Source organism: Micropterus salmoides, unplaced genomic scaffold (genome assembly GCF_014851395.1).
Source record: "Micropterus salmoides isolate LMB-PRFRI ecotype aquatic unplaced genomic scaffold, ASM1485139v1 Ms_hic_scaffold_7, whole genome shotgun sequence".
NCBI classification, from domain to species: Eukaryota; Metazoa; Chordata; class Actinopteri; order Centrarchiformes; family Centrarchidae; genus Micropterus; species Micropterus salmoides.
The window spans coordinates 13,746,105-13,771,463 of NW_024044459.1; the positions used below are offsets into that span (position 1 = coordinate 13,746,105).

Below are 25,359 nucleotides of genomic sequence, written 5' to 3' on the forward strand. Positions count from 1 at the left end.
AGGGAGACCTTGTCACTGAATTACTCAAAACAGGGAGGTGATTTTGCTCATTTCTGTTTTCTTTGTTTCATTTTCAGACTCATCAAAGATACAATAAGTGTATCATTTAATGTGTTGATATTTTAATTTTGTAAGTGATGTTTTTTACACTCTATAAGGTGAACAACCTCTGTCTGTCTGTATTTCAGGCCGTGTTAGGTATTTGTAAACCTAAACCCTGTCTAAAACATTATCTGAGTGCATGAACCATTAAAGTCACACCTAAGTGTGGCACACATAACACGAGTGTATTTTAAAAAAATGTCATCATGGAATTTTGTCATTCCTTGTGTCAGTATGGGTGGGTGTAGATGACGCTGTAGAGCATTCAAATACACTATATATAGGCCAGTTTGCCAGTGAAAAAGAATTTTACAAAGTTATACCTTGCTGTTTTCACGTGGCTTGTTTAGCCGCTGAGCATTAAGCAAATCACTTACTACTGTCAATATGGATTATAAACTCAATGGACCTCTGAGCTACCATGGTAAATATCTTTATAATATTTAATAGTACATTCATAACATTTTACAAAAACATTGTTATTTGATTTATTTAATAATGCAGTTAAGTATTAAGCCACTTCTGTTAAATGTCTAATAAGTAATACCTTATATAATGACAAATCTGTTTTTGTTTTTTATATGTATTATGTTACAAGCAAGCTTTTGTACAGACATACATGTGCCAGAGTGTGCTGTTTTTTGTTGTAGTGGTGTGAATGTGCTGCCCTAAATATTACCAGGGGGGACTGATCCTCCCCAATGTCTTAATGTTTTCTTGTACATCTTCTGGCATACTCTTGATACTAGAAGTTAACTAGGCCTGTCTTAATTTTAAAGGAATCTAAGCCTTGTACAAGGAAAAACAAACAAGCAACACTCATAAAAGAAGCATGTTTGCAGAATCTTGTTGGAAAAAACAAGTTTACATCTGATTGGCACAGGTTCCCAACATTATTGACTTGAGGCCCCCGAAAACGAACTAATGTCTGCTTCCTTTTCCAGACTATTCAGAGAGAGTTCAGAGAGAAAGAGAAATCCATTCTTAATTTTATTTTATATTCTGTGTTATATTTTGAGTCACCTGTGTCCACATGATCTTTTCTTAGTACTTGTCTTGATGCTTCTGGAAGTCCAGTGGAGGCTAGTGTTTCCTGCTCCAACTCAGACCAGCTGTGACTATGACTTAGAGAGCACCAAGTCGCTTACAGAACTACTGAAACATGAAGCAAATGAGCTACTGAGTGAATATGTAAGTACCACTCAGTGATTCTGTCATGTTGTCATTTTTCCCAGGTATGATATATTTCCAGCACTACTTGTTGCATCGTGTGCTGTAATAATGCACAACAATCCAGCTATATTTCTGCCAAGTGCAGGTTTTGTAGCTGCTGTCCAGAACCACTTAGTCACTTGATGAAAACTAATTTTTGATCTCTGTGACCTTGCACAACTGTTTATGACATAAGAGTTTATTTGCAGACTATGTTTGTTTGAATTTCATTCTGTCCTGCTGCCTTGGAGTGTAAATGAGGCATCATGGGCTTTTGTAACTCCATCGCTGATATGTTTCACACTGTAGCCCAACATCACCAGACCATCCTGCTTACTCATGGTGCTCTGATTATTTGAGACAATAAAATTTATGACAATTTATGACAATAAAAGTCTCTTTATACATACTTTCTGCCCACAGACAAAGACAGTTTAAAGCTGCACAAAACTTTAATGTTTCAATCCTCAAGATTTTGTTTGTGGTTGACATACTGTAGTGTCATCTGTAGTTACTGAGGTAAGAGCAAGTGCAGTTTTTTTACACAGCAAAAACTCCTTGGGCAGCTGCTTTATCAGGAATATAAAATGAGCAAGTGGTGTATTTGTTTAGAGTGCAGCCAAACAAACTTGCATTGTCTTAATAACGAAGTCAGTCCGTAATAAATGCAACTGCTATCTGATTTTATGCTGCGCACTGTGTGAGTAGTTTTCCACATAACAGCATGGCGCAGTAAAAAGAAGTTGGTTACTATACTTAAGAGTTGGAGGTGTGCAGCCTGGCACCTGCAACATTTAACAGCTGGCTGTGGCTGCACCATCTTGTCAATTTTTTCCTTGTAATATTTAAAACTGATCTGCTGTACTGACTCCAACAGAAAACATCCCCTTCAGCTACCACTTACAGCCACACACATTGTTGCCAATATTGCTGTTTGATTTTAAAGAACTGAGTAAGATAAACCTTTAGATTATGGTGAATTAATTTAAGACCCTTTCTTTCTTACAGAGCAAGTTTCATGGACCCATCAGTGATTCTGTTCTGGACGATGTCCCTGATTCCACAATATCTGGTATCAACACTTACCAGAAGCTACAGGATATCTATGTCAAGAATATGCTTTTTTCTATTCATATTTCAAAGGTTGAAGAATATCACAATGAAACATGGAAAAACGCAAAATCTGTTACAGAGTACCTGGCTCGCATCAAATACTCCCTCTCCAACCATTTATTTAAAATAGAGACAATTCTTAAAAACACTGACCCAGAAAAGCCTTTGCCGACACCGCCAGCCCCGCTACAGCTATCCCACGAACATAACTATGCAAAAAAAGTATATGGGTGGAGTGTCATAAGCACACTGAAGGACTGGCTTACGCAAGTGCTGCTGGTACTTAAGGAGGAATGTTAAACGTAACAGACAGCAGAGATTCAACTGTTTTAATGGGGCACAATTGAGAAGTCTGTGAAAATTACCCTGATGACCTGATATCCTCGCACTCTGGTACTTTCTGCTTAAGGTGTTTGTTCCCAAGCCCTGGGTAAGTGTGTGCACCATTTGGCCCATGAGAGTACAGCCATTCAACCCACTGGAAATAACTTGAAAGAACTGCCTTGCTTTGCAGAGTACACTTTGAAATTTCAGGTATCTTTGAATGTACATACTTATATCAGTTTTATTTATGGATATTTATTTGTTTTAAACATGAATGTGAATTAAAGCTATGTTCAGCAGACTGCTATGTATCATATTATTAATATTTAATATTATCTTTATTAAGAGGGGTGGCGCGTGGGGCAGTGGTTGGCGCTGTCGCCTCACAGCTAGAAGGTCACTATTGCATGTACCCCGCCTTTCGCCCGATGTCAGCTGGCATTGGATCCTGGCGGTTGACGATGGATGGATGGATCTTTATTAAGAACAATACTTGTTATACACTGTATCTATATCACTTATCTAAAAGCAGCCTAACTTCCTATCTGGGCGCTCTCTTCCCTTGCACTCAATGCGCATGAAAATGTGTTTTGAGGGAGAGCTTGAAAGGAGAGGGTGAGATTTGTTGTTCTTTTTATCTTTTATTTAGATTCTGTTTATTTATTTATAATTATTTATTAAGTTATTTTTGTAAAGTTAATTTTTGCTTTTTTATTATGAAACCGTACTTTTTTAAAACTTACCCATGCCACTCTGCTTCTTCAACATCTTTTTTAACTGAACTCAGTTCTTCTAGAACTGAAGAAGCATCTTGGATGAGAGGCGAAATGTCTTCAAGTATCTTCAGCCAAGTCCAGTTGACCTTGGATCTTCTTTATAGTTTTCCAATGGCACACAATTTATTTTGCTCTTTATATGAGGTGGCAACAGTAGAAAGCATTTTACATTACAAGCAGTTTACATTTACACAAATTAAGGCATATGTATGTTCAGTATGTATATATTTGTATCAAGAATATAAAAAACATAACCTCGGCCTCTGTTAGTCTGTATTTTGGGACTGTAATTATTTGTTCCTAATAAAGCAATTCAGAGTCTTTAATATTCTGTTTCAGTTTGCTTTTTATTTGTTTTGCTAAAAAGACAAAAATGTGACTTTTATTCAACGTTAACGCCAAGGACTGGACCACTCATTATCGGTCTTACCCACTGTAATACCAAGCAAATCAAAACCAGTCACGTAGAGTTAGAAAATGTAGTTAGAGGTTTAAACTGGACTGAACCAGGTTGACACGAAAGGATATTGCCGGGTTGTGGTTAGTGTCACATCTACGCACAGGAAGTATTGCGTGATGTTGCTCAGAGATGGAATGAATCAATCATAACATAAATATGTCATTACAAAAGTAGTGATAAACAACTGACACTATATAAAAGAATGTTCTTTGTCAGAGTATGTATTTCATTAGAAATGATGTAAAAGTGAGAAGGTTGTTTAACTTAAACTGCATTTCAACCATGTGGATACAAGAATCATGCAAGTACATTAATTTCATGGAATAAGCTGAACTGCTTTAAGTGCTACATTTAGAAACAAAGAGAAAGAGAAAGGGTTTTTATTTTATATTATGGCCCAAAGTGCAGTCTAAACAGCTGAGTTTTCAGTCTGCAACGGAAGATCCGCAGCCAAACCACAATAATTTCCCAAAGTTCTGTAGGATCAGATACTTAACCCACTTGATTAGGAGAAAGTTTATGTTTTTGCACAGGAAATGAGTTAAACTTCCAACATATCTGCCGTTAAAATCTTATTCTTCATCTTCAATCATTTGCAGCATTACAGGTGGAAGTGAAAATGAGCCCTGTGCAAGATGGTGACCTGTTAAACAATCCCAATCTTGATTGGTTTGCCACTTTACTTTTTTCATCAAAGGATATGGCTACGTTAGAGATAGGGGATGTTAATCTTCAGCACCTCTTTCACACGCCTCCTTTGAGAGCTGTGCAATTATAAAAATGAACGTGTGCAATTGTGATTGCATTACTATAGGAGTCAGACCCGGTTTTATTTGAAAACTTGAACAGAGTCAGAATGAAATACAGAGCAGGTACAGTATGCCATGTAACTCACCTTCTTCATTCATTAATCAGTGTTTCTTTCGATTCTTTCAAACTTTCAAATTCATGTGATGGATTTAAAAAGTTGTGATTGTGCATTTGCAGGCTTTCTGAAAGTGGTATGCGCCTGTGTTGTGATTCTGACGCAAAGCTTAGATGCAGGACATGTACCAAAGAAACATGCTGCTAGTGTTCCATGCAGTCCCAGAGATCTGGCAGCCCTCACCAGAAGTCGAGTTAAAGAGAGCTTGACAGATTTTGTAAGTAACATAATACTGTGTGTCTCAACAGTATGTCTGAAACAGGTGTATGTGTCATGACCACAGTCTTCATCACACTGGAATTTCTGCCGCAAGCTGGGACATTTTCAGTTTCTGTAGCAGAATGATAATCACTGTAAAGACATACAGGCAGAGGTGGAAGGTTTTGTTTTGTTTTGTTTTTTTTAGATCTTTTGCATGTGCAAAAGTAGCAATATCCCAATGTAAAAAAACAATGTTCAGTACATGCATATGTTCTTAACTTTTCAACAAAATTACAACAACAGTATTATCAATAAAAATGTATTTAGGTATCAAAAGTACAAGTATGCATTATGCATTAAGCAGCATTTTCATGTTATAGTTGGTGGAGGAATCTTAACCTCGTATGCGTTATAGAATTTCTATGTGAAAGAGATGCAGATTAAACTATCCAACAAGCTTAAAATTGAAATGCAACTCTTTAACATAATGCTGTGATGATATTATATAACATGCATTAGTCTGAAAAGTAACTGGTACTATAAAAATGTAGTACATGTAAATCAGTTAAGTAAACATTTTCTGGAAATGGAATATTTTATGAAACATAAAATGAATCTCAAAATTGTACTTCCTACAATTCTTGAGTACATAAATACTTTCTTACATAATTTATAATAAAGTTGGATGAGCTCATTTGTGGGTGTCTGAACGATTGAAAGACATAGCTGCCAGAGCATAAGCATGTATTTCATACAACTGTATAATATGAATATTAAATTACATGAGCTTCTAACATCAGTGTGTGGGATGCACCTTTGTCTGGCAAGATATTGTGTCTTTAGTCAGTGCTCTGTGCCTTTTGTCTTGGTGACACCGGTACATTGACATGCACCAGTAAGCATTTATGTTAACTTTTGAAACCCCATCTTTCCATAAATCGACAGACACATTTGTTGCGTGGGTGTGGTGCAACTCCATGCTGAGATATCTTGTGTGACCCTGCAGAGACAATTCTTCCAATTAAATTCACTGTCTTCTGTTACAGGAAGAAGCTAATGGGAAGCACCTTGGCACATGGCCACCTGGCTTCCCTGAGCTCCAGGTCCACCAGAATTCTCCCCTCGATGGGTCAAAAGTTCAGTGTGGCCTCCTCTTCATGGCACAAGGCCTAGAGGAAGTCCTTGAGGATCAGAGGAAGAACCTGAATCCCAAAGATGTCTCACTTCACAAGAAGCTCAGGGACACCATCTCCACGGTCAACATGCTCGCAGCGTGTGTGAAGGAAACTTTCAAGTGGGAATGCTCCCTGAAACCATCCCCACCAGAAATGCCCACATATGCGTTTGAGAGGAAGCAGTGGAGTCACACTCTGTTGAAGACAGCCAAGGAATATCTGGGCTGGCTGGAGAGTAAGCTCATTAAGGTCCAAAATTCAAAGATCAACGGGAAAAATAAGATAAAACATATAGCTACTAAGGAAACATTTAAGAAGTATTTTGAGGGGAGTGGAAAGCTTTTGTAATTTTTTAACATAAGTTGATCTCAGTTTGTGATGCAAACATGATTACGGCAGCTTTTTTTAATCCAAGATGTGTTAATGCTTATATAAAACCATTTTCACATTTATTTTGGATTGTACGGACTGATTTAATGTAATTTTCCAAAACATTTTTTATTTTATTTTATGTATAACGCAACTTGATAAAATAACTGTTTATAGAAGAAGTGTGACATTTTTTTTTGCTGTCTTGCTGACAGTTAGACGAGAAGATCAATACCAGCTTAGTTTAGCATTAAGACTGGCAGCTATCCAGGCTCCATCCAAAAAAACAGAATCTTCCTTCCAGCACATCTAAAGCTAACTAACTTACACATTCCATCGTGTTTGCTTAAGTCCAGCAAGAAACTCCTGTTAACACTATAATTTGGCATTTTCCACATTTGTTTTTGTGGGGATTAAACAAATGGCGTGTCAGATGGCTGGTAGCTAAGATGACCAGTTGCTAGCTGTGGCTTCATATTTACTTTACAGTCAGGAGTGGGATCGACCTTCTCATCAAACTCTTGGCAAGTTTGCAAGTGTATTTCCCAAAATGTCAAACTATTTCATTAAACGCTATATCAGAAATGGCTTTGTAAAAAACAACTGATACTTTTCAACAACTGACGCCGTTCCCATGCGACAGTAATTAATCAACTTGCCAAAGAGGCAAATGAAAAGGGGCTCTAATATATTTCTTAATTACGACAGTTTGTTTTCTCAGCCTTCACAATGATTAATTATTTTGCTCTGGCCATCTATCCCTTGTGAGCAGGCTACGTTGCCTGAGGTAGAATGAGAAGCTGATAAGTATCACCGTCAGAGAGCCACCAGGTTGGACTCCAATCACTGTATACCATGGTGAAATTTGTGGACAGATGGACAGTGCACGGTATGGCAGATAAGTCTGTCAAACTCCCATCAAAGCAATGCTGGAGAACAACAACACTGTAACAAAGATTAATGTGGGCCTTGTCCTCCACAAATTAAGTGATCAATTAATATTCAATTGAAGTTCTAGTGTTTCAGGTCTGAATGTGCTTCAAATTAAGTCTACACAATGTTGAAAATAAGTAAGTTCCTGATATTTTACATACTTCTGAGAACATTTCCCAATTTTACATATTTTCCTACACAAGCTTGTCCTGTCTTTCTTTCATTTTTCAAAGCTTTTTGAATGATTTGACTGTACCTTGTTTGTGCACTTTTTTCATTAATATAATGTTCATTTTGTTTAAAAAAAGAAAATGCCTGGTGATTTCACGCTCACTTGACAGTGCTATTCTCTAGTACATTAACTTTTCTTTAACAAGCTTAATTTTTGTAGCTTTAAAACATTTAGCAGGCCTATCACCCTTGTTTTGGATCTACACACAAACAGTGGGGTTTAACTGCCTTTTACACCTGTAACACAAGTTCATAAACATATCAAAGGCACTATTTAAGAAATTCTGAATGTCACCATTCATGAATAGCATAAACCATAACCCATTTAATTTCACTCACTTTTATTAAATAGCAGTTTCATATGCATGCACTATACACAGAAGTAATGACACATTCTTTGTTGTTTTAAAAATATTCAACAAAACATCAAACAGCTGTTAGTGTAAGCCTATTTTATGAACTGGTATGAAGCAGATTCTGATGGATGAGCTGCCTGCTATGTAGACCTGATGATCATCATGGATGAATGTATGAAGCGTTCTATGCACTTATGAAGTGTAAATAATCAAATCACATATAGCATTTGTCCATTTTGAGGTTGGTCTTGGATGTATCCATTACTTTGCTACTATAATACAAAATTGTCCAGAAGTTCATTTGAATAGAGTCTCTTCTCCAAGCTCCCATAAGTATCCAAACAGGGCACGTTTTTTATTGGCCCACTGCTGTTCCTTCCTAAAACCCGAGAAGTACGTCAAATGCTCATACAGGAAGGAGCTCTGGGGGACTCTCTCCGTAGCAGTACTTTGCTTGAGGGTTTCGGTAGGTGTTCTCATGTTGAACACTCTGCATGAAAGGGGAAAAAAAATAAACAAGTTTATCAAGTATTATAAAGATATTATAAGTATTTTTGTTAGAACATAAAAGTAAAATGTTGCTGCTGAATTTACAAATTCACTACAATGAAAATGAAAAGCAGTGTGAAGTTTTTCTTTCCTAAAACAACAGGATATTACAAGGGAGGGGGATTTTTGAAAGGTACACTAGGAATGACAATAACAAACATTCATGAGTTATGTGAGCAATTTAAATTAGGGAGAGGGAACATATATTTGTATCTCCATTAGAATCCATATATAAAATAAAACTTGGAGGTTGTGCATATCTTCTACAGTCTAAAGATTTTACAACTGCGTGAAATATCTACTATAGTCAAGAAATAGGTGGGAGGTGTGGTTGAGTCTGTGAAACATCCATTTTCACTAATCATGCTCGGTTTCAAAATAGAACGAATACTTTTTTGATTCATTCTGTATTTAGAAAGTTAGAAGTGTGGTCTTTAAGAGTTTAAATTTGTATCTATCTCATAACCTACTTGTGAAGAGGTCCTACACTTTGCCAGGCACAGCTCAAAATGATCCTCCACAGCAGTGAATAGATTCTGGAAACCTTCAGCTGCGCGATTCAGGAAGCGTTCAAGGAGAGGTTGCTGAGTAAGAGGACACAGATAAGTGGGGCAGCATGTGTAAAATGCACAAGTGCAGATTTCAATCTTTTTCTATCCCTCGTAGTCACTGCTATGTATAAAACGCAAAATCAATCCTCTACTTTGAGACATATCGTATTTCAATCTCGCAAGATGCAGCATGTGGACACTTTCTGATGCATTTTTTGATGATTAATAACCCAAGGCCCTGAACATCCTTGATGTGACTGATTACCTTATCAGGCTGGAGGCAGCAAGACACGCAATACTCATAGATGCTACAGCAGCCATTAGCTAGGCAGCTTTTACAAATGTACTGTCTGCTGCTGGGAGCATTGACATTACAGCAGCCGTTAACCAGCAAGTCTTTTCTCTCGCAGACATAACCTGTAAAACATTAACACAGATAGGCATATACATTGATTAAAGGCAACAAAACAGTCTTGCGGGGCTGTTGTGTTATTATCACAGTATGGCGGTGAGGCTGCATTACTCACCGAGTTCATCTGTGAGCAACGTCCTGCCCTGGATGGAGTTTCTGCACTGAGTGATCGGTCTGCTGCTGTTGCCCAGGTTGAAACGGACTTTCCAGGTGATGCGATGGTCTGAATCTCTAACCTCTAAGAGTGTGCGGTCCCGCATGGTCCGCTCCTCCTGCAGAATTCACACAGGAGAAGGTCAAAGATCAAAGTTCAGAAAAAGGTCAGACACTATGATTATATAAAATTCAGAAAATACAGTAGGGATGAAATTGAATGAAAATGTCCATGTTATTTTTAGGACTAAAAACGTTTTTTTTTTTTATAAGGCACCAAATAGGAACACAATAGTTCTCACATGTTTTCTTAACACAGCAGCTGTACAAGACCTCTGCCTAAACAAGTACAGTCTAAAAGTGGCAAAATTCAGAGTTTAGTCAAATTAAGCAGAGCTGATTATACTGTTAACTGATAAGTCCATGGAGAAAAAACACATATCTGCAATAATTTAGACAATCTGTTAATCGTTTTTTAAGCAAAAATGCAGAAAATTCAGAAATTTCAGCTTCTAAAACAAGTAACTAAAATATTATTTATCAGAAGACGGTGACAAATCATGAAAAACAATCATTACTCAAAGACATAAAATCAGGATCTATCTGATCAAAAATTAAGACTGTTCATCTACCTGGACATTTAATACCTGCCACATTTCAGTTTAATATTCAGCCCTACAATGGAAAACTAGAGCTTTTGCTACCATTTATATGAAGGTAACGTTAGCTATACAAAAATCACATAATACCAATGACCTTCTCCAGATAGCCCACCCCTGGTGCAGAAGATACCCCCATCTGCTTTTTAGTGCAGTGTGAAAGTCTCTACCTGTTTAAGTGTGCTGGTGAGAAAGTAGATGAGAGACAGTCCGAAGACTACTCCCAGCACCCAGCGCTTTCTCAGTAACCGCCGTAGCACCATCATAGCATGGTTTTCTTGGGGGAGACGCCGCTGACAGTCCTAAACATCAAATCCCTGCCTGACGTATTCGTAATTTGTGCCTACGTGACGATGACTGACTCAAAAACTGTAAAACCAAGCAAAACTGGCTCTGTAAACTGACGTTAGCTAGCTTTATTAGACATCAAATGTGATGAATAACGTTAACTGTAACTGTTTTATTTTCAGAGCCAAAACGGCAGCAATTACTTAGCTAACCCATGTTGCAAGGTTAACATTAAAATTGCGCTAATCGGGCAGTGGCTGTCAATAAGAATCATGGTCTGACAGTTACCTGGTAGGGCACGCAAGCTAACAGTGTTTGGCCATAAAAAGCCTGCTTTGTTAACCTGCTAGCTAGCCGAAGTTAGCATTAGCTTTCTGTCTTAGACAGACACTGATGATTAAAGAAAAACTAATATACTATGACGCAGTCTCGTGACACGGTTTCTTCATAAATAAAAGAAAACGAAGCTATATTGTCCGATATTAACGTTAAGTTTAACAAGAAGCAACTGTGAAATATCTATCCAGCTAAATCTGACGTCCAGCACGAACAAAACAAATTTCCAACACGGATGTGGTGTGGTGGAAAGGAGGACACTGATTGGTAGATAGGGGCACTACGTAACGTCATACAGGAAGTTTTTCGAGCTGGACCGTCGGAACATCTTCTGCTGCAATATCAACCTAGCTAACCTGACACTAAATATGACAAAGGCTGAAGGGCAATTCACTGAACTAATTCAAGTAAGGTCGTCTACATTGTTATGCAGCTTACTGTCCAACCCATGAAACACACACAAGGTAGAAGAGGTTAATATGTAAACTGTGTAAGGCGGCATCTCTGTCAGTCAGACACTGTTGATGTTCATTTGCATTTGCAGGGCTGGACCAGGTGGTGATGAGCGGTATGCCATGCAGAGGAGACACAGCAGCAACACGGATGGCATGCCCTCTGACAGGTGGGAAGAATAGCTCTCAGAGCTGCTGTTGAAAGCCCTTTGTTTGTGTATTGTCTTCATACACTACTAGAGATGTGCAGAGCAATGCCCCAACAGTTATTTATGGGGCAAATGTTAGGGTGTCCACATACTTGTAGACATGTTGACACAATATAGCTCAGTGCTCTCATTTACAACTGTATAGAAGTAGGATATGGCAGAGGTATGTCTCTAAAGAAACCAGCCTACCCATACAGAGACATAATCATGTAGAATATACAGATCCCCTAACATGACATATCAACACCTACCATGCACATTTTTTCTTTTTGCATCCTCCCTCTTTTTCCCCACTCAGGAGCCGAAGCCAAACTCTGGGATCAGAGAGCAGCCTAGATGAGGGTGGTGTATTTGACTGCCTGAAGCCCGACTCACACGCTTCACCCCAGCAGATCTTTTCTGGCCTGGTGGGTGTCCCCTCCGGCTCTGTCTCCTCTGCCCAATTCCAGGCAGCCGGCTTAGTCCTGGGGTCTCCCCCTGAAGTTTTTATCCAGATGACTGCATCGTCCAGAGAAGAAGGGGGCCCCCACCGCACGGATGGTGGACCTTTTGGGCCTCGACCGCCCCAGCACCACCACCACCACCACCACCACTTCCACCACCAGCCCCTGCAGCACAGGACCTCCTCTCTGCTCCAGCAGGCCACTACAGCAGCTGCGTCTGAGAGGCACAGCTCCAGGGAGGAGGCCCAGGAAGATCCGTCCACTCCGGCCCCAGCCCTGTCTGAGCTGAAGTCAGTAGTCACATGGCTGCAGAGGGGCTTCCCTTTCATCCTCATTCTGCTAGCTAAAGTCTGCTTTCAGCATAAGCTAGGTACACCAGCTTTTGGCGTAATAGTGCGAATAGCACACTGTTTTTCAACAAAGACTCTTTAGCAGCATAATATCTCGTTTAGTGATGATATTGGATCTCTCTTCTGCAGGTATTGCTGTGTGTGTGGGCATGGCCTGCACATTCGCCTATGCCAATTCCACGTTGAGGCACCAAGTGTCATTACGGGTAAAAAAAACAAAACACTACAGTATATATTAACTGCTGTGCTGATACAGGTTTTTAAAGACAGTGACAATATTTGATTTTTCCCAGCGTCAGATAGTAATGCCTTTGGTGTTAGATCAAATTCAGGCTGAGCTTTTACACATGCCTATATGAAAGAATACGGCTGGTGTTATTTGATGTTTTACCTATCAACAAATCCAACAAATCCCTGTCTGTGGCTCTCAACCTGAAGGCCATTCATTCTTACTGAAGATGTAAATAAATGTGTTGCAAGTACAGTCTCCTTTTGGTAAAGGAAATATCCAAAAACTGCTGGGCACTATTGTCTTTATCAAACTTTACACAAACAGGAGTAAATAGTGCCTTTGTTGGGGACTATTTTCAGCTGTGGATTAACACACATTTGGTGTGCTATAGTGAGTATTTACAGCAGCGGGACGGTGTACGTTGGATTGACTCAAAATAAACTACAGCGCTGGTCTTTTAATACAATGGGTTGACCAAATGTACAGTATCACCAGCCTTAAGTTATTTAAATGGTTAAATACTAGTAATACTACTCTAGTTGTTCTGTTCTATTCTATAATCAAATATCATCACAAAACTCTTGCTCATCTGAACCTGCCGAAAAAGTGGTGCATTAGTATATATTTGTGTTAACGTTTTCTGTGAGCCACTTTCTTTATAGCTACAATATACAACTTTTCACTTTGACACAGGAAGTCTTTCTTCACGTAGTCTGACGGTTTTGTGTTAGTCATGAATACTAAACAAAACTCTTGCCATTCTGCGTGAAGCTTTTATTCCCCTTATTTGGTCAATTACTCGCTGCCTTAAACGCCTTTCTCTCATCCTAGAGAGCTGTCTGTCTTACTCATCTAGCTTAGGGGTGAGCTGGAAGCAGATAGTAAAAAACAATTAGTCAGAAATGACAATGCAACAAAAACTACTTGATGATCTGTGTTAGTGGAAATATTAAACGCCCCAAAGCATGCCAAGCAATGCGTTGTGGACACGAACACACAAGCTCACATACAGATGGACTAATTATGTGACAGACATTCTAACAAGAAGCGCCATTGTTGCAAAAATCAGTGTCGAATTAAAATTTTAGATGTTAAGAAATGTTGCTGTTATGTTGCTAAAATAGCTCTGTCTCTTTCATGTTACCAGGAGGAACGCTCTGTATTTGTTGCTCTGTGGATCGTCATGTTCCTTGCTGGGAATATAGCATATATCTACTACACATTTAGTCATGAAGAGCTGCACAACAGGTAGTGTACAAGCAGGTATTTGTTTTACCCTCGCTGTGTTTCTTTGCCTGCCATCATATGTTTTTGGATTTGCTTTATATATTCAGTTTTTTTCCCAATCATTTTATGTTGTGTTTTATTTTTACTTTCATTTCCTTTTAGGAATTGTTCCTGTTCTTGTCTGGTCTTGTCCTGTGAGTATTTGTTGTGGGGGTTTTTTGTCATTGTTTTGTTTCCACATACTTTTTTAACATTATGTTAAACATTCGCCGTGCTTTTATTTGTCATTCTACCATCCCGAGTGAAAACACCAGAGCTCCCTATAACAAGTCATCTACATGTTGTTTTCTTTTTCTTCTAGCCTCATTTTCTCCAAGCCCAACCTCAACAGCTTAGACTTCTTTGATCTGATCTGGGCAGTGGGCATCAATGACTTTGTCCTTAAGTACTTTACCATTGGCCTGAAATGCTTTGTCCTCTTTTTGCCCAAGATTCTCCTGGCCTTCAAATCCAGGGTAAGAAATCCACATTCATTCCTCTGACCTGGAAAATGTGACTTATTAACTATTTCATGGGACACACTTACACTGTATCCATAAATGACAATTTATATCACTGTAAAGAGAATTTCTTTGAGTTTTGGACTGTTGTAACAGTAACAAAATACAGAGTCCAAGATAATACCTTGTGCTCTGTGAAAGTCTGATTTTATAGACATTTTAAAGATGACAAACAATTTAAATAATAATTGTTATATTCGGTTCATAATAAAGAGAGTTATAAATTAAAGCCCTAATTATATGCATTTGGTGCTTGTCCAAACTACAATAAATGTGCTGCTTTTGCCCAACATATTCATGTCAAAGGTTTGATCAGCAGACAGCAAAAAAAAAAAAAAAAGACCAAATGAGGATCAGCTTCATATTACAACTGCATATTTCATTCAAACTAAATGAGGTTATCTCATGTGACTGTAACTCTTCAACCTCTTGCTGCTGCTTCGTACTGAAAGCAGTAACACTACAAGAGCATGCAGGGGTGGATTTGTCAGTTAAATACATTACTCAACTTGTAGACAAGGGTAATCTTGTATGACATATTTAAAAGACATGTAATCCGAGTTTAATGTTTTTGGTAAACTGCCATATTCATGCTTATCCATAACATGGTTTAGTAGACAATGAGTGAGTTACAGGAAGTTCGCTGTCAGAGTTGTGAAACTTGGTTGATAATAATAATAATAAAAAAAAAGATTTGCTAAGCTATGATGAAATACTCCACTGAGTGATGAAAGTGCTAAAGGGTCACAGTGTGAAACTGTTTTGTATTCATAAGGTTTTAAATGGTACTCCTTAGGTGAGCCTGTGCATGTAGCTGTCTGTGTGCGGGGTTAGTCTGGCCTGAGGCAACAGAATATGACTGCAAAAACACACACGCAGAGATAGACTTTGAATTTCATACAGGTGCAACTCATATGCCTGGTGTGTGTTTGTGTGAATTGGATGGCGGGCGGAGGAGGGGGGTTATATAGTATAAGGATTAAATTTTCCACTGATAAACAGACCTACAGGCCTATCAGAACCTCGGCAGCCAGCAACTGAGCTCATTTGCCCTCGAGGGGTTTGCACGGGTGAGGTCATCCCTCCCTAGAGCTGGACCATTACCTGTACCCTCCACTCACACACACACACACACACACACAGACGCGCACACACACAGACGCGCATGCACACATACAGAATTTGCAGAATTTGACAGTTTGTTCGGACACGTGGAGTTTTAGGGAATCCCAGATTGTACACTGTATCACTGTTCTCCACTAGTTCTTAGAAACCAAACAGTCTCGTCTATTCTGAACTCCATGAAGTCACATAATCAGCTCGTCTACTTCATTACTGCATTCAACCGCGGACACACTAATGATCCTACATAATTATTACAGTCAACGAGAGTCTGCACAAGTGACAGCAGGCACGCATCCAGAAGTTCCATGATGGCTTCATTCTAAAGGCTTAGAGGGCTCATACCTACTGTTTGTGTATGAATCCTATTAATTGTCTGTTGCGTAAGTGTTTTTATTGTTGTGCCAGAGGTGTCTCTAAGTTTTCTGAACTGATTTTCTTTTTTAAATGTTGATGAATTTAATTATTGTTTATAAAATGTTATAAAAGAGGGGACATGACCATCATAAGATCTGAGAGTGCAATCTTAAAGTTGCTTATTTATAGTCCAAAACCCAAATATATTAAATTATAACAAAATAAAACAGAAAAGGGGAACACATTGTGGAACCAGTGAATGTGTGGCATTTTTGCTTGATAATCTACTGAATTGATTAATCATATTAAAGATGAGGCTTGTTTGAATAAATAGAAGAACTTGGATAAAAGGGGGAAAAAAGGACAAATTGAAACTAAAACTTCTGACAACTAATAATTCTATGGAGCAAAGTTTTTCTTAGTGGGTCCCCATTTTGTTTGTATCGTGCACGAGCAAACGCGACGCAATTGTTTTTCCACTGTTGGTTCCACTGATCAGCACTTTGAAAGCGCCAGCAAATGTGGCAGTGCGCTGACAGAGGCAGTGAAGAAGACTGCTAGCAAGCAAACACTATGTATGAATGTATGTGGGATGTACACAATGCATTAAAAAAAATCAGCTTTGTTTTATGAGGAAGGAAATTAACTCAAAGTGCTCGTCAGGCCTCAAGGATGCATAAAATGTGTTTTGATAAGAAACAAAATGTAAAAGTAACTTTTGCTTGTTAATAACAAAACTTTACAGGACTACTTTAAAATATAGTACTGTGACATCTAGATAGAAAATGACATGATCGTAAAGGCCCCACAGTTTGGTTGACTAATAATTCATGCGGCAGAAAATAATAGTAGCCATAACAATTTCATACTAAATATGTCCCCACCCACTCACTCCCAGGTATATAAATAAAAACATAATGGACTAATAACAGTCTTGCAGATTAAAATGTAAAGTTATGTATCTATGTGTCTGTTTCTGTGTACAGTTGTGGAGTGGATAAAGAGATCAGACAAAGTAATGAAACCAAGCAGGAACCTACTCAAACAAGGCCTGCAGTGGAGCTTACTCAAACTCCCTGGCTTCTGTCCAAACTTTAGATTTGACAGTTTTTGCGTGGGAGTGATGGGCACTGTGGGATACGAGGCTGCGGGGACAATAAGGAAGATGAATTAGCCACTGGCAGAGGTCTTCCTCCCCTACCAACCTGGCTGCTCGTGGCTCTTTACCCAAAGTCATCAATCTTTGTCAGCTAATATCCAGCAAGTCATTATGCAAGCTGGGATGCCACGGGGGCCTTCGGGGAATCAAGTGTGCCGTCATTGTGGTTGCCTCTGTTTTTAACCGTCCCCAATTCACTGAACGCACTTTGTGGCAGTGGGGACTTAGTCAGAAGTTCATTTTTTCTCTGTGATTATTTAGGGGAGGGGAGACAGCTAGCAAGCCCCCGTAGGGCTGGGTTTAATGTGGGCACTGAGTAGCAGGTGGAAAGAGCCGTTGCCAGTTTCCCTTGCAGTGTGGGGAAATTGCCTGGACTGCTGTGAAACTGCAGAGCTCTGGACAGCAGCCATGTTTGGGCTGGAGGCATGTTGTTTTAAGCTTTTAATACCGCGCTGCTCTTGACTAGATAGAAGAGTGCCCCGAAGCTGTTGAGCTCTTTCAGCTTTTTGTACAGTAAGTGAGTGGATCAAAGAAAGGATACATATTGTCTCAGCTTAGTATTTTTTCATTCAGTTTGAACTTGGGTTAAGACTGATAAGTTCCGGGGTTTTTTTGTTGTTTCGGCTGCTATTCAAAATATCGAAATGTTAAGTGGTCACTGCAACCTGCATATGGATACAAAGTCTATTGAGGCATCTGAAGAGGCCTCCTCAACTATTGTAGTTTATCATTTTGTGTGTTTTCCCAGGGAAAGTTCTACCTGCTGGTCGAGGAGCTGAGCCAGCTGTTTAGGGCCTTGGTGCCCATCCAGCTGTGGTACAAATACATCTTGGGAGAAGACCCCTCCAACAGTTACTTCCTGGGAGCCACCCTCATCATCATCTACAGCCTTTGCAAGGTAACCAGTGCCCGGTGGCAGAAAATTTAGCAAAAATCAATGTTGTTTTTGTACTTTTTAAGACTTACTAGTCATGCAAATAAAGACCACACAAAATTTCACAACCATGGGATGCAGTCAGATGAACAAGAGTCTGACAACAGTTGGAGGAACTACTCCTGTGAAGAAAAGAGTTTAGCAAAGCTAAAAGAGAATCAAGTGAGTCGGATAGAACAGCCAACATAATGATGATATCGTTACTGGAAGGTACTTTTTTGTAATGTTAAAAGGTCATGGGGGCGTTCAGATCAAAACAGTATTTTATTGTGGGAGCATTTATGGTTTCAGTTTTATAGCAGTATGAGTTATGAGATATTTATGATAAGATTTATGGGATATCTTGTGTGCACAGTTAATATTTTGTATCCTAGGTGGCGCTAAAGGAAAGTCATGCTTGTGACTAGAGGGATACTGGAGTCGATTTTTACTCCTGTTCCATCCCACTCTCACAAAAAAATACTCTTGTCCCAATCCCATGACGGAGTAAAAACAAAATTTCTTTCCCTTCCCAGTCCCAGAAGAATGACATCCCTTTCCTGATTAAAAATGAAAATAAGAATCAGAAAATAGTAGGGGGGTGTCATTGGTTACTGAGAAGTTACATCAGGACTTAGGGAAAAAGGACGCTTTGAGCCATGGGTCACTTGTCAGTCATGATACTGAACAGGAAGCTGAAATAGTGAAACTAAGTGGAACTTGTGAATGATGCAGTGATGAATTATATACACAGTGATGTTGTCACTGTCATGTGTAGTGTGCGCTAACAGTTATAGTCCGCAGTCTTCTTTTAGTGATTCACCAGATGTCGATGATGAGCTTTTTCAGCTGAATAAGGTGGATAGTTTTCTGGGTGTGTGCGCATGCTGGGGTGCAACACTGGTGTTTTCCAAGATCAGAAAATATAAGCAGTGTGTCCATGTTAGAGTATGCTTGTGTGTCCATCAGTGGTCACAAAGGGGCAACAGTTGGATGAACTTTAGAGAAATAGGTTTGAGAGCAAAAGCTTAGCAGTTTGAATCTTCAGACCAGGAAGCAATCTACACCCGGGTTGAGAAGCCGTCATTGAACAGGGGAGGGGGTCTACGCCACCACTTATCCCCCTCTTACAATGTGGTCCTTTCATCACTTCCCAGGAAACTCAACAAACGTAACCTATTGGCCTCAGGTGAAGATACCAACGATGGTCATTCAGTCTTGGCCTCGGGTAGTCCTAACGACCATACAGACTGTCGTTACAGCAACCAGGAACACTAACGAACCAGCAGTATCAACGATCCTGGCAAACGACCCCACTGAGGTTAAATAGCTTAGTTTCCCTGCCAGTCAGTCAGAACTGAAGAAGTCCTTTGAGTGAGGGACGAAACATCTTCTAGTATCTTCAACCAAGTCCAGTTGCCCTTGACTTTAACCTTCTTTGGATAACTATGACCTGGATGACTGAGAACCTTCATAGACGACCCTAACCCAACTGTTGGGTGGATTGCCATAAAATTACACACACATATTCATGCTCCCCAGAGGTTGATCCCCTGACTTTTCATCTAGCACCACCATTAGGTTGACATTTGTGGTTTTGAGTATAATGTCCCAACAACTATTGGATGGATTTCTGTGACATTTGTGACAGTTCTTTGTGTTCCCCTCAGGCAGAATTGTAATCACTTAGCTGAAGCCTTTACTTTTCTTCTAGCCCCATCATTAGGTCTTAAGTGGATCCCATCAGCCTCAGCTACACTTTGTGCTTCAAGCTAATTGGCAAATGTTAGCATGCTAGCACACCAAACTAAGATGGCGAACATGGTATCTCAACATTATATCTTGGATGGATGTCAAAGAGAAATAACATTGTCTCTGGAACCTGTGAAAGGGGAAGAGTAAAGGAGAAAGGGAACCCACAGTTAGAGGTCACAGCAAGGTCAGGTACTAAGAAGTTACATAAAGGACTTATGGGAAAAAAAGATTTCTGGAGACATGGGTCACTTAAAAGTTGGTCACGATATTGAACAGGAAGCTGAAATAGTGAAACTAAGTGGGACTTTGTTGAATGAAACTCTGAATGATGCAGTGATGAATTATATACACAGTGATGTTGTCACTGCCATGTGTAGTGTGGCCCTGACAGTTATTCTTTTTGTGATTCACCAGATGTAGTTGTTGATGATGGGCTCTTACAGCTGAAATGGGCGGACGGTTTCCTGGGTGTGTGTGTGTCCTGAGGTGCAGCAGTCTGGTGTTTTCCAAGATCAGGCCATATAAGCAGTGTGTCCATATTAGAGGATGTGCATGAGTGGTTGATTCACTGTTGTCATGCTGTTCTGTCACAAAAGGGCAACAGTTGAATGGGTAGCCATTAGAAACTTTTCAGACGGATCACTTTGTGATCGCTCTGTTTTACATAAAATCAATGAGATGAGAGATGTTACATTGCTGACTCTCTGATTTTTGAGAAATATATAACTTGTTGCAGTTCAGGATGTTACAGTGTAGTTTTAGCAATGCTGGAGGTGTGGCTCTAGGGATGAAAGCGGTTGGTCACTTTGACTGGTCTGCCACTCCAGACTACAACTGAAATATCTTAGCAGCTGAATCCATACTGACTGTGGTGATCCCCTAACTTTTCATCTAGCACCACCATTAGATTTACATTTTGGTTTTGACTCTCAAATATTTGATGGATTTCTGTGACATTTGGTACAGTTGCTCTTTAATGCTCCCTTTAGGATGAAATGTAATGACTTTGGTGTTTAGAGGTCATTGGGAAATGTTAGCTAGCTAGCAAGCTAAACAAAGTTTAAGAAGTTGCTCCTAAGTGTCCTGCCTGGTTAAATAAAGGTTTAATAAATAAATAATAAAAACTAAGCTGTTGAACTTGGAAATTATATATCTGTTAAACATAACAACGTTAAGCATGTTAGCATCGGCAGTGTTGTTAACATGCTGAGTAGCATTTTGCCCAAAGCACCACTCTCCCTAAACACAGCCTCACAGAGCTGCTAGCATGGCTGTAGACTGTTAGTCTTGTTAACAAATGTTTAGGAAAGAGTAACAGAAAGTCAGAATAGCTAAAATAATTTGATAATAATTTAATTCGAAATTGTTATAAAAGAAACTGATTGTGCTTCACCATTATTGTTTTGCAGTCCTTTGACATCTGTGGACGTGTGTCTGCCATACGCAGGGCCTTGGTCATGCTCTGCAGCTCCCAGGTCAGATTCAGACTAATTGTACTTTTTTCACATATCAGTAAGTAAACACACACACACACGGAAATACTCAACTTTTTTGTGTGTCATGCAGAGTTATGGAGTGAGGGCAGGCAGTCAGCAGTGCAGCGAGGCGGGCGATGTCTGCGCTATTTGTCAGGCTGATTTCAGAGACCCCATAGCCCTCCTCTGTCAGGTAAGGATTCGGTCAACTCGTTAGAAGGTTAGAAATTATAAATTATTATACATTAATTAGCAGTAACAGAATCAAATTTGAAGCAGTGTTTTACTGCCCTCTCTGGTTGAAAGTTTGAAGTCTGCTGAACTTGTGACCACAGCCGGTATCACTAATGGCTGTGGTTGTGTGTGCTCAGTAATGTACTACAAGTGTTGCACCCTAAACCACACTAACAGTGATGTCAGTGTACTGACAGACCCAGATGTAGAATCAGTGCGTTCACTTGCGTTTTCTTTTGCATACTACTACTGTTATCCTTCATATACATTATTTGATAATATCAGTGGTCAGCCAGTATCAGTCAAATGTCAGTATCAGCTGCTGAACTGTGCTCATAAGACACAAGGCGCTCTGCGTGGATCTTTAACTTCCTGTGGTGTTCATACTCAGGAACAATCTCTAATAACAGTCAATGCTGTAAAGATATTTAAACCGTGAATGCTAAATGATTTACCACAGATCACACAGAAATATTTTCTACTTTTTTTCTTCTTTTGCAAAAATGCTACATACATTGTGTTCCTCTGCAGCATGTGTTCTGCGAGGAGTGCCTGTGTTTGTGGTTCGACCGGGAAAGAACCTGTCCGCTGTGTCGCTCTACTGTCATCGAGACCCTGCGATGCTGGAAGGACGGCACCACCTCCGCTCACTTCCAGATCTACTAGGCTCTGACAACATATCATATGCACGCAGAAAGGAGGAGAAATGTGATTGTGCTGTAATCCGAGCTAGACAATGGGGTGTCATCTTTCTTTGTCTAGTTTAGCGCAATAAGTCTTCAAATCAGGGTAAACATAATTGAAATAACACGTAATATAAAGGGGACTTTTATTTTAGAGGCATTCGAAAAGAGCAGAATGTGTGAATTATATTGTCTTCAGTGTGGATAAGTTCAGCATCTTATGAAGCTGGTGGGAGAGGCCACACGCGCAAACCAAATAATCAACATGCTATCACTTAAAAAAAACATAAAGCTGGACTACCGTAAAACTTAGCCCAGGCTTTTATTTGCTTCAGTCACTGAACTCACCCTGCCTATATTTGGGAGAGGCGTTTAATTTCTTTTGCACATGCTCAGCAAAGATGAGAAATTGGCTACTTTCAAATTGTTAATGAATATTAACTATTATACTTGTTATAGATAACATATCAATTACGAATCGTTCATTTGATCTGACTCTGAGAAACACAGAGCACAACTAGGCCAACTTCATTCAGAGAGGGAGAGAGAGAGAGAAAGAAAGCCCTTTATCAAAGTAGAGGTAGCCTGTCTTAGAAATGATGAAAGCCGATTGTTACCACAGTTTTTCCAACTTGGATTCTTGGAACTTTTTTCATTCTTTTGATTGGTGGACCCTTACAGACTAAAGGAAAATAAATAATCGAGGACACACATTCAGGCTTTATTGCAGCTAGGGAGTCACCTCTTTTTTTGTGTGTTTACCATCAAGGTAAAAAATTAATGAATAATACTGCTCACGGTCTCTGTAAAATGAACTGAACAACTGAATTGAAGAGAATATAACCAAACTAACGATGTGTATCTTAGAACTAGCTCAAGCAGTGTCCCAGTGGGCTTTTAGAGGTTTTTATACATCCAAAGAAGTTCTATTAAAAAACAGATCCATTGTCTAATTAATACCTGCGGTTATTTGTCAAAACGTGTAGCCACACCCGGCCAGTAAAAGGGATTTGCATCTAATTAGGGCTGTGCTTTTAAATGAAGTTTTACAATATTGTCAGTTTTGCAATTGGAATGTTGTTACCATACAGGTTTTCATACATTTTTGTGTACATGTGGGCCTTATCCACTGTTATAAACTGTAAACAACATTTTATTTTACACTAAACACATGATAAAAACTGTTACTGTTACTTTAATTTATTTAAATATTCACAGCGTTCACTCTCTTTGTGGTAAATTGTTTGTTTGCATTCTTTTGTCATGTCTGTGTATTGTCTATATTTATCTTTTTTTTTAATTCTGCAGTTGGTATTTAACGTTGTTGTATTTGGTTTTAAAAATTGTAATATTAACTTGAAAATGTGATACGAATGTCTCACAGAATGAGCATGAGTAGGAAATCACTTCAAACATTTACTTTCAGGTAAAAAAAGTTATTTGTTAGCAAAAGGTAATGTTATTTAGATATTAAGTAATGAACATAAGGTGGTGTGTGACTTAATTACCCAGAGTGTAAAAGGTACCTAGTGTAATTGTTTATGGTGCCAGCCAGGCATAACATTTTGTAGATTTGTATCAAGTGTGGTGGAGATATTGAAGACTTTTCATACTTTTCCACTTGCATTTCCATTGACAGTGTGATGATTTCCATTGTTATTCACTATGAATATTATTAATATGAATAATTTCCTTTAGAATGATTCATTCTTGCATAATACAGTCTGATGTTACTGCAGAATGCAGTGCAGAGGTTTTCAGTTTTAAATTAAAGCACCTTACCTCACCTTATTAGTGGTATTTGTTGTGTAATTGTAAGGACACCTGCAGAGAATTTATTTCAGAAAGATTTTATTTTAACTGCTAAAAATCCATATGAAATATTTCATTAGTATAAATAGCACACACTTATAAAAGACAGTTTCAGCAATTCTGCTCACATTACACTTGATATACCAGAGAAAGCTTATTTCCAGAAATCACAGACAGCATTAACAGCATAGCTTCCTATGCACAGGTCCTGTATCTTGTTTATGATTAAAAAAGCCACTTAACACTGCCCTCAACAGATAATGCTAAAGCACAGGAGAATGTGTAAACATCATCTAAACACTGTAGAAAACATCTATAAAAACGTCCATCCTCTCCGTATTGACGTGTACACTTACAGCATAGCTTATGTAAAAAGGTACAGTGCATTGTGAAGCTTAAAAACAGGTCTGTGTCAGTGCATTTTCAGGAGTGCTGATACATTTGAAGGTCTAATCAGTTGAACCCCTTTCTCACTGATGCACTCACATCGTGGGAGGGGAAAATTCAAAGGAGTCCTATTAGTAAGCTTTTCCCTCCACTCTACCAGGGGAGGATTACATCACCGTTTTGTAACTGGGATGACAGAATCGGAGAGTCACGCAGGGGGCAGGCCGCGCAACTGGCTGACTGCAGGGCTGCTGGGTATTGGCGTGTCAGCTCGTTATTAAATTCGCAGTGCATCCAAACCGGGCCTGAGTAAGTCTTCATGACACATGGAGTTGCAGTCAGACACAAAGTTCCGACCCTGAAACACATATTTAACCTTGTCTTCTGTCGGCCTTTCACCCGCTGCACACACCTTCTCCTGGACCGCATCCTCCGACTCCCCGGCATCCCTTGCTTTTAGTGCAAATGATGTGAGCCCGTTCCTCGTGCATGGTCCTAAAGGCACCATCTATGCAAGATATAATATTTGCATTTAATTTACATAAAGCATCCAACAGTTGTTCATAAAAGAGACAAAAACTACTGTGCATTTAGCATCTACCTCTCTCATTCTGACTGTTTTCATCCTTTCGACCAGGACGATGCAATATGTTTTTTTTTGTTTTTTTTTACAACAGATACCAGGCCTAAATGACAACAGTAACTGGTCAAAAGTAGATGCAAATGTATGATATTTTAGGATACACCGCACACTAAAGATCAAACAAATGAATGACAGTCCTCAACCACGACAATTTAAAACATTCAGGCCTATTTCTCATGAAACATTCCTTAAATGCGAATAAAATCAGTCCTAAACTTAGT

The 25,359-nt window shown here is 39.2% G+C and overlaps 3 protein-coding genes across 3 annotated transcripts; 2 read left to right on the forward strand and 1 right to left on the reverse strand.

Annotated features, from left to right (window-relative positions):
* Window positions 1–4,370: 4,370 nt before the first annotated feature.
* LOC119891985 lies at window positions 4,371–7,888 on the forward strand. Its single transcript, XM_038704023.1, has 3 exons — window positions 4,371–4,859; window positions 4,975–5,129; window positions 6,160–7,888. The coding sequence occupies exons 1-3, from the start codon at window positions 4,844–4,846 to the stop codon at window positions 6,634–6,636; spliced, it is 648 nt and encodes a 215-aa protein (XP_038559951.1). The 5' UTR covers window positions 4,371–4,843; the 3' UTR covers window positions 6,637–7,888.
* Window positions 7,889–8,145: 257 nt separating this feature from the next.
* On the reverse strand, window positions 8,146–11,331 carry spring1 (SREBF pathway regulator in golgi 1). Its single transcript, XM_038703925.1, has 5 exons — window positions 10,672–11,331; window positions 9,805–9,961; window positions 9,543–9,694; window positions 9,197–9,310; window positions 8,146–8,667 (listed from the first exon to the last, which is right to left on the reverse strand). The coding sequence occupies exons 1-5, from the start codon at window positions 10,765–10,767 to the stop codon at window positions 8,584–8,586; spliced, it is 603 nt and encodes a 200-aa protein (XP_038559853.1). The 5' UTR covers window positions 10,768–11,331; the 3' UTR covers window positions 8,146–8,583.
* A 71-nt stretch (window positions 11,332–11,402) lies between these two features.
* Window positions 11,403–24,087, forward strand: rnft2 (ring finger protein, transmembrane 2). The gene is made up of 10 exons (XM_038703924.1): window positions 11,403–11,532; window positions 11,670–11,747; window positions 12,085–12,599; window positions 12,709–12,785; window positions 13,959–14,059; window positions 14,400–14,553; window positions 17,985–18,134; window positions 21,314–21,379; window positions 21,471–21,572; window positions 22,145–24,087. The coding sequence occupies exons 2-10, from the start codon at window positions 11,701–11,703 to the stop codon at window positions 22,277–22,279; spliced, it is 1,347 nt and encodes a 448-aa protein (XP_038559852.1). The 5' UTR covers window positions 11,403–11,532; window positions 11,670–11,700; the 3' UTR covers window positions 22,280–24,087.
* The last annotated feature ends 1,272 nt before the right edge of the window (window positions 24,088–25,359 follow it).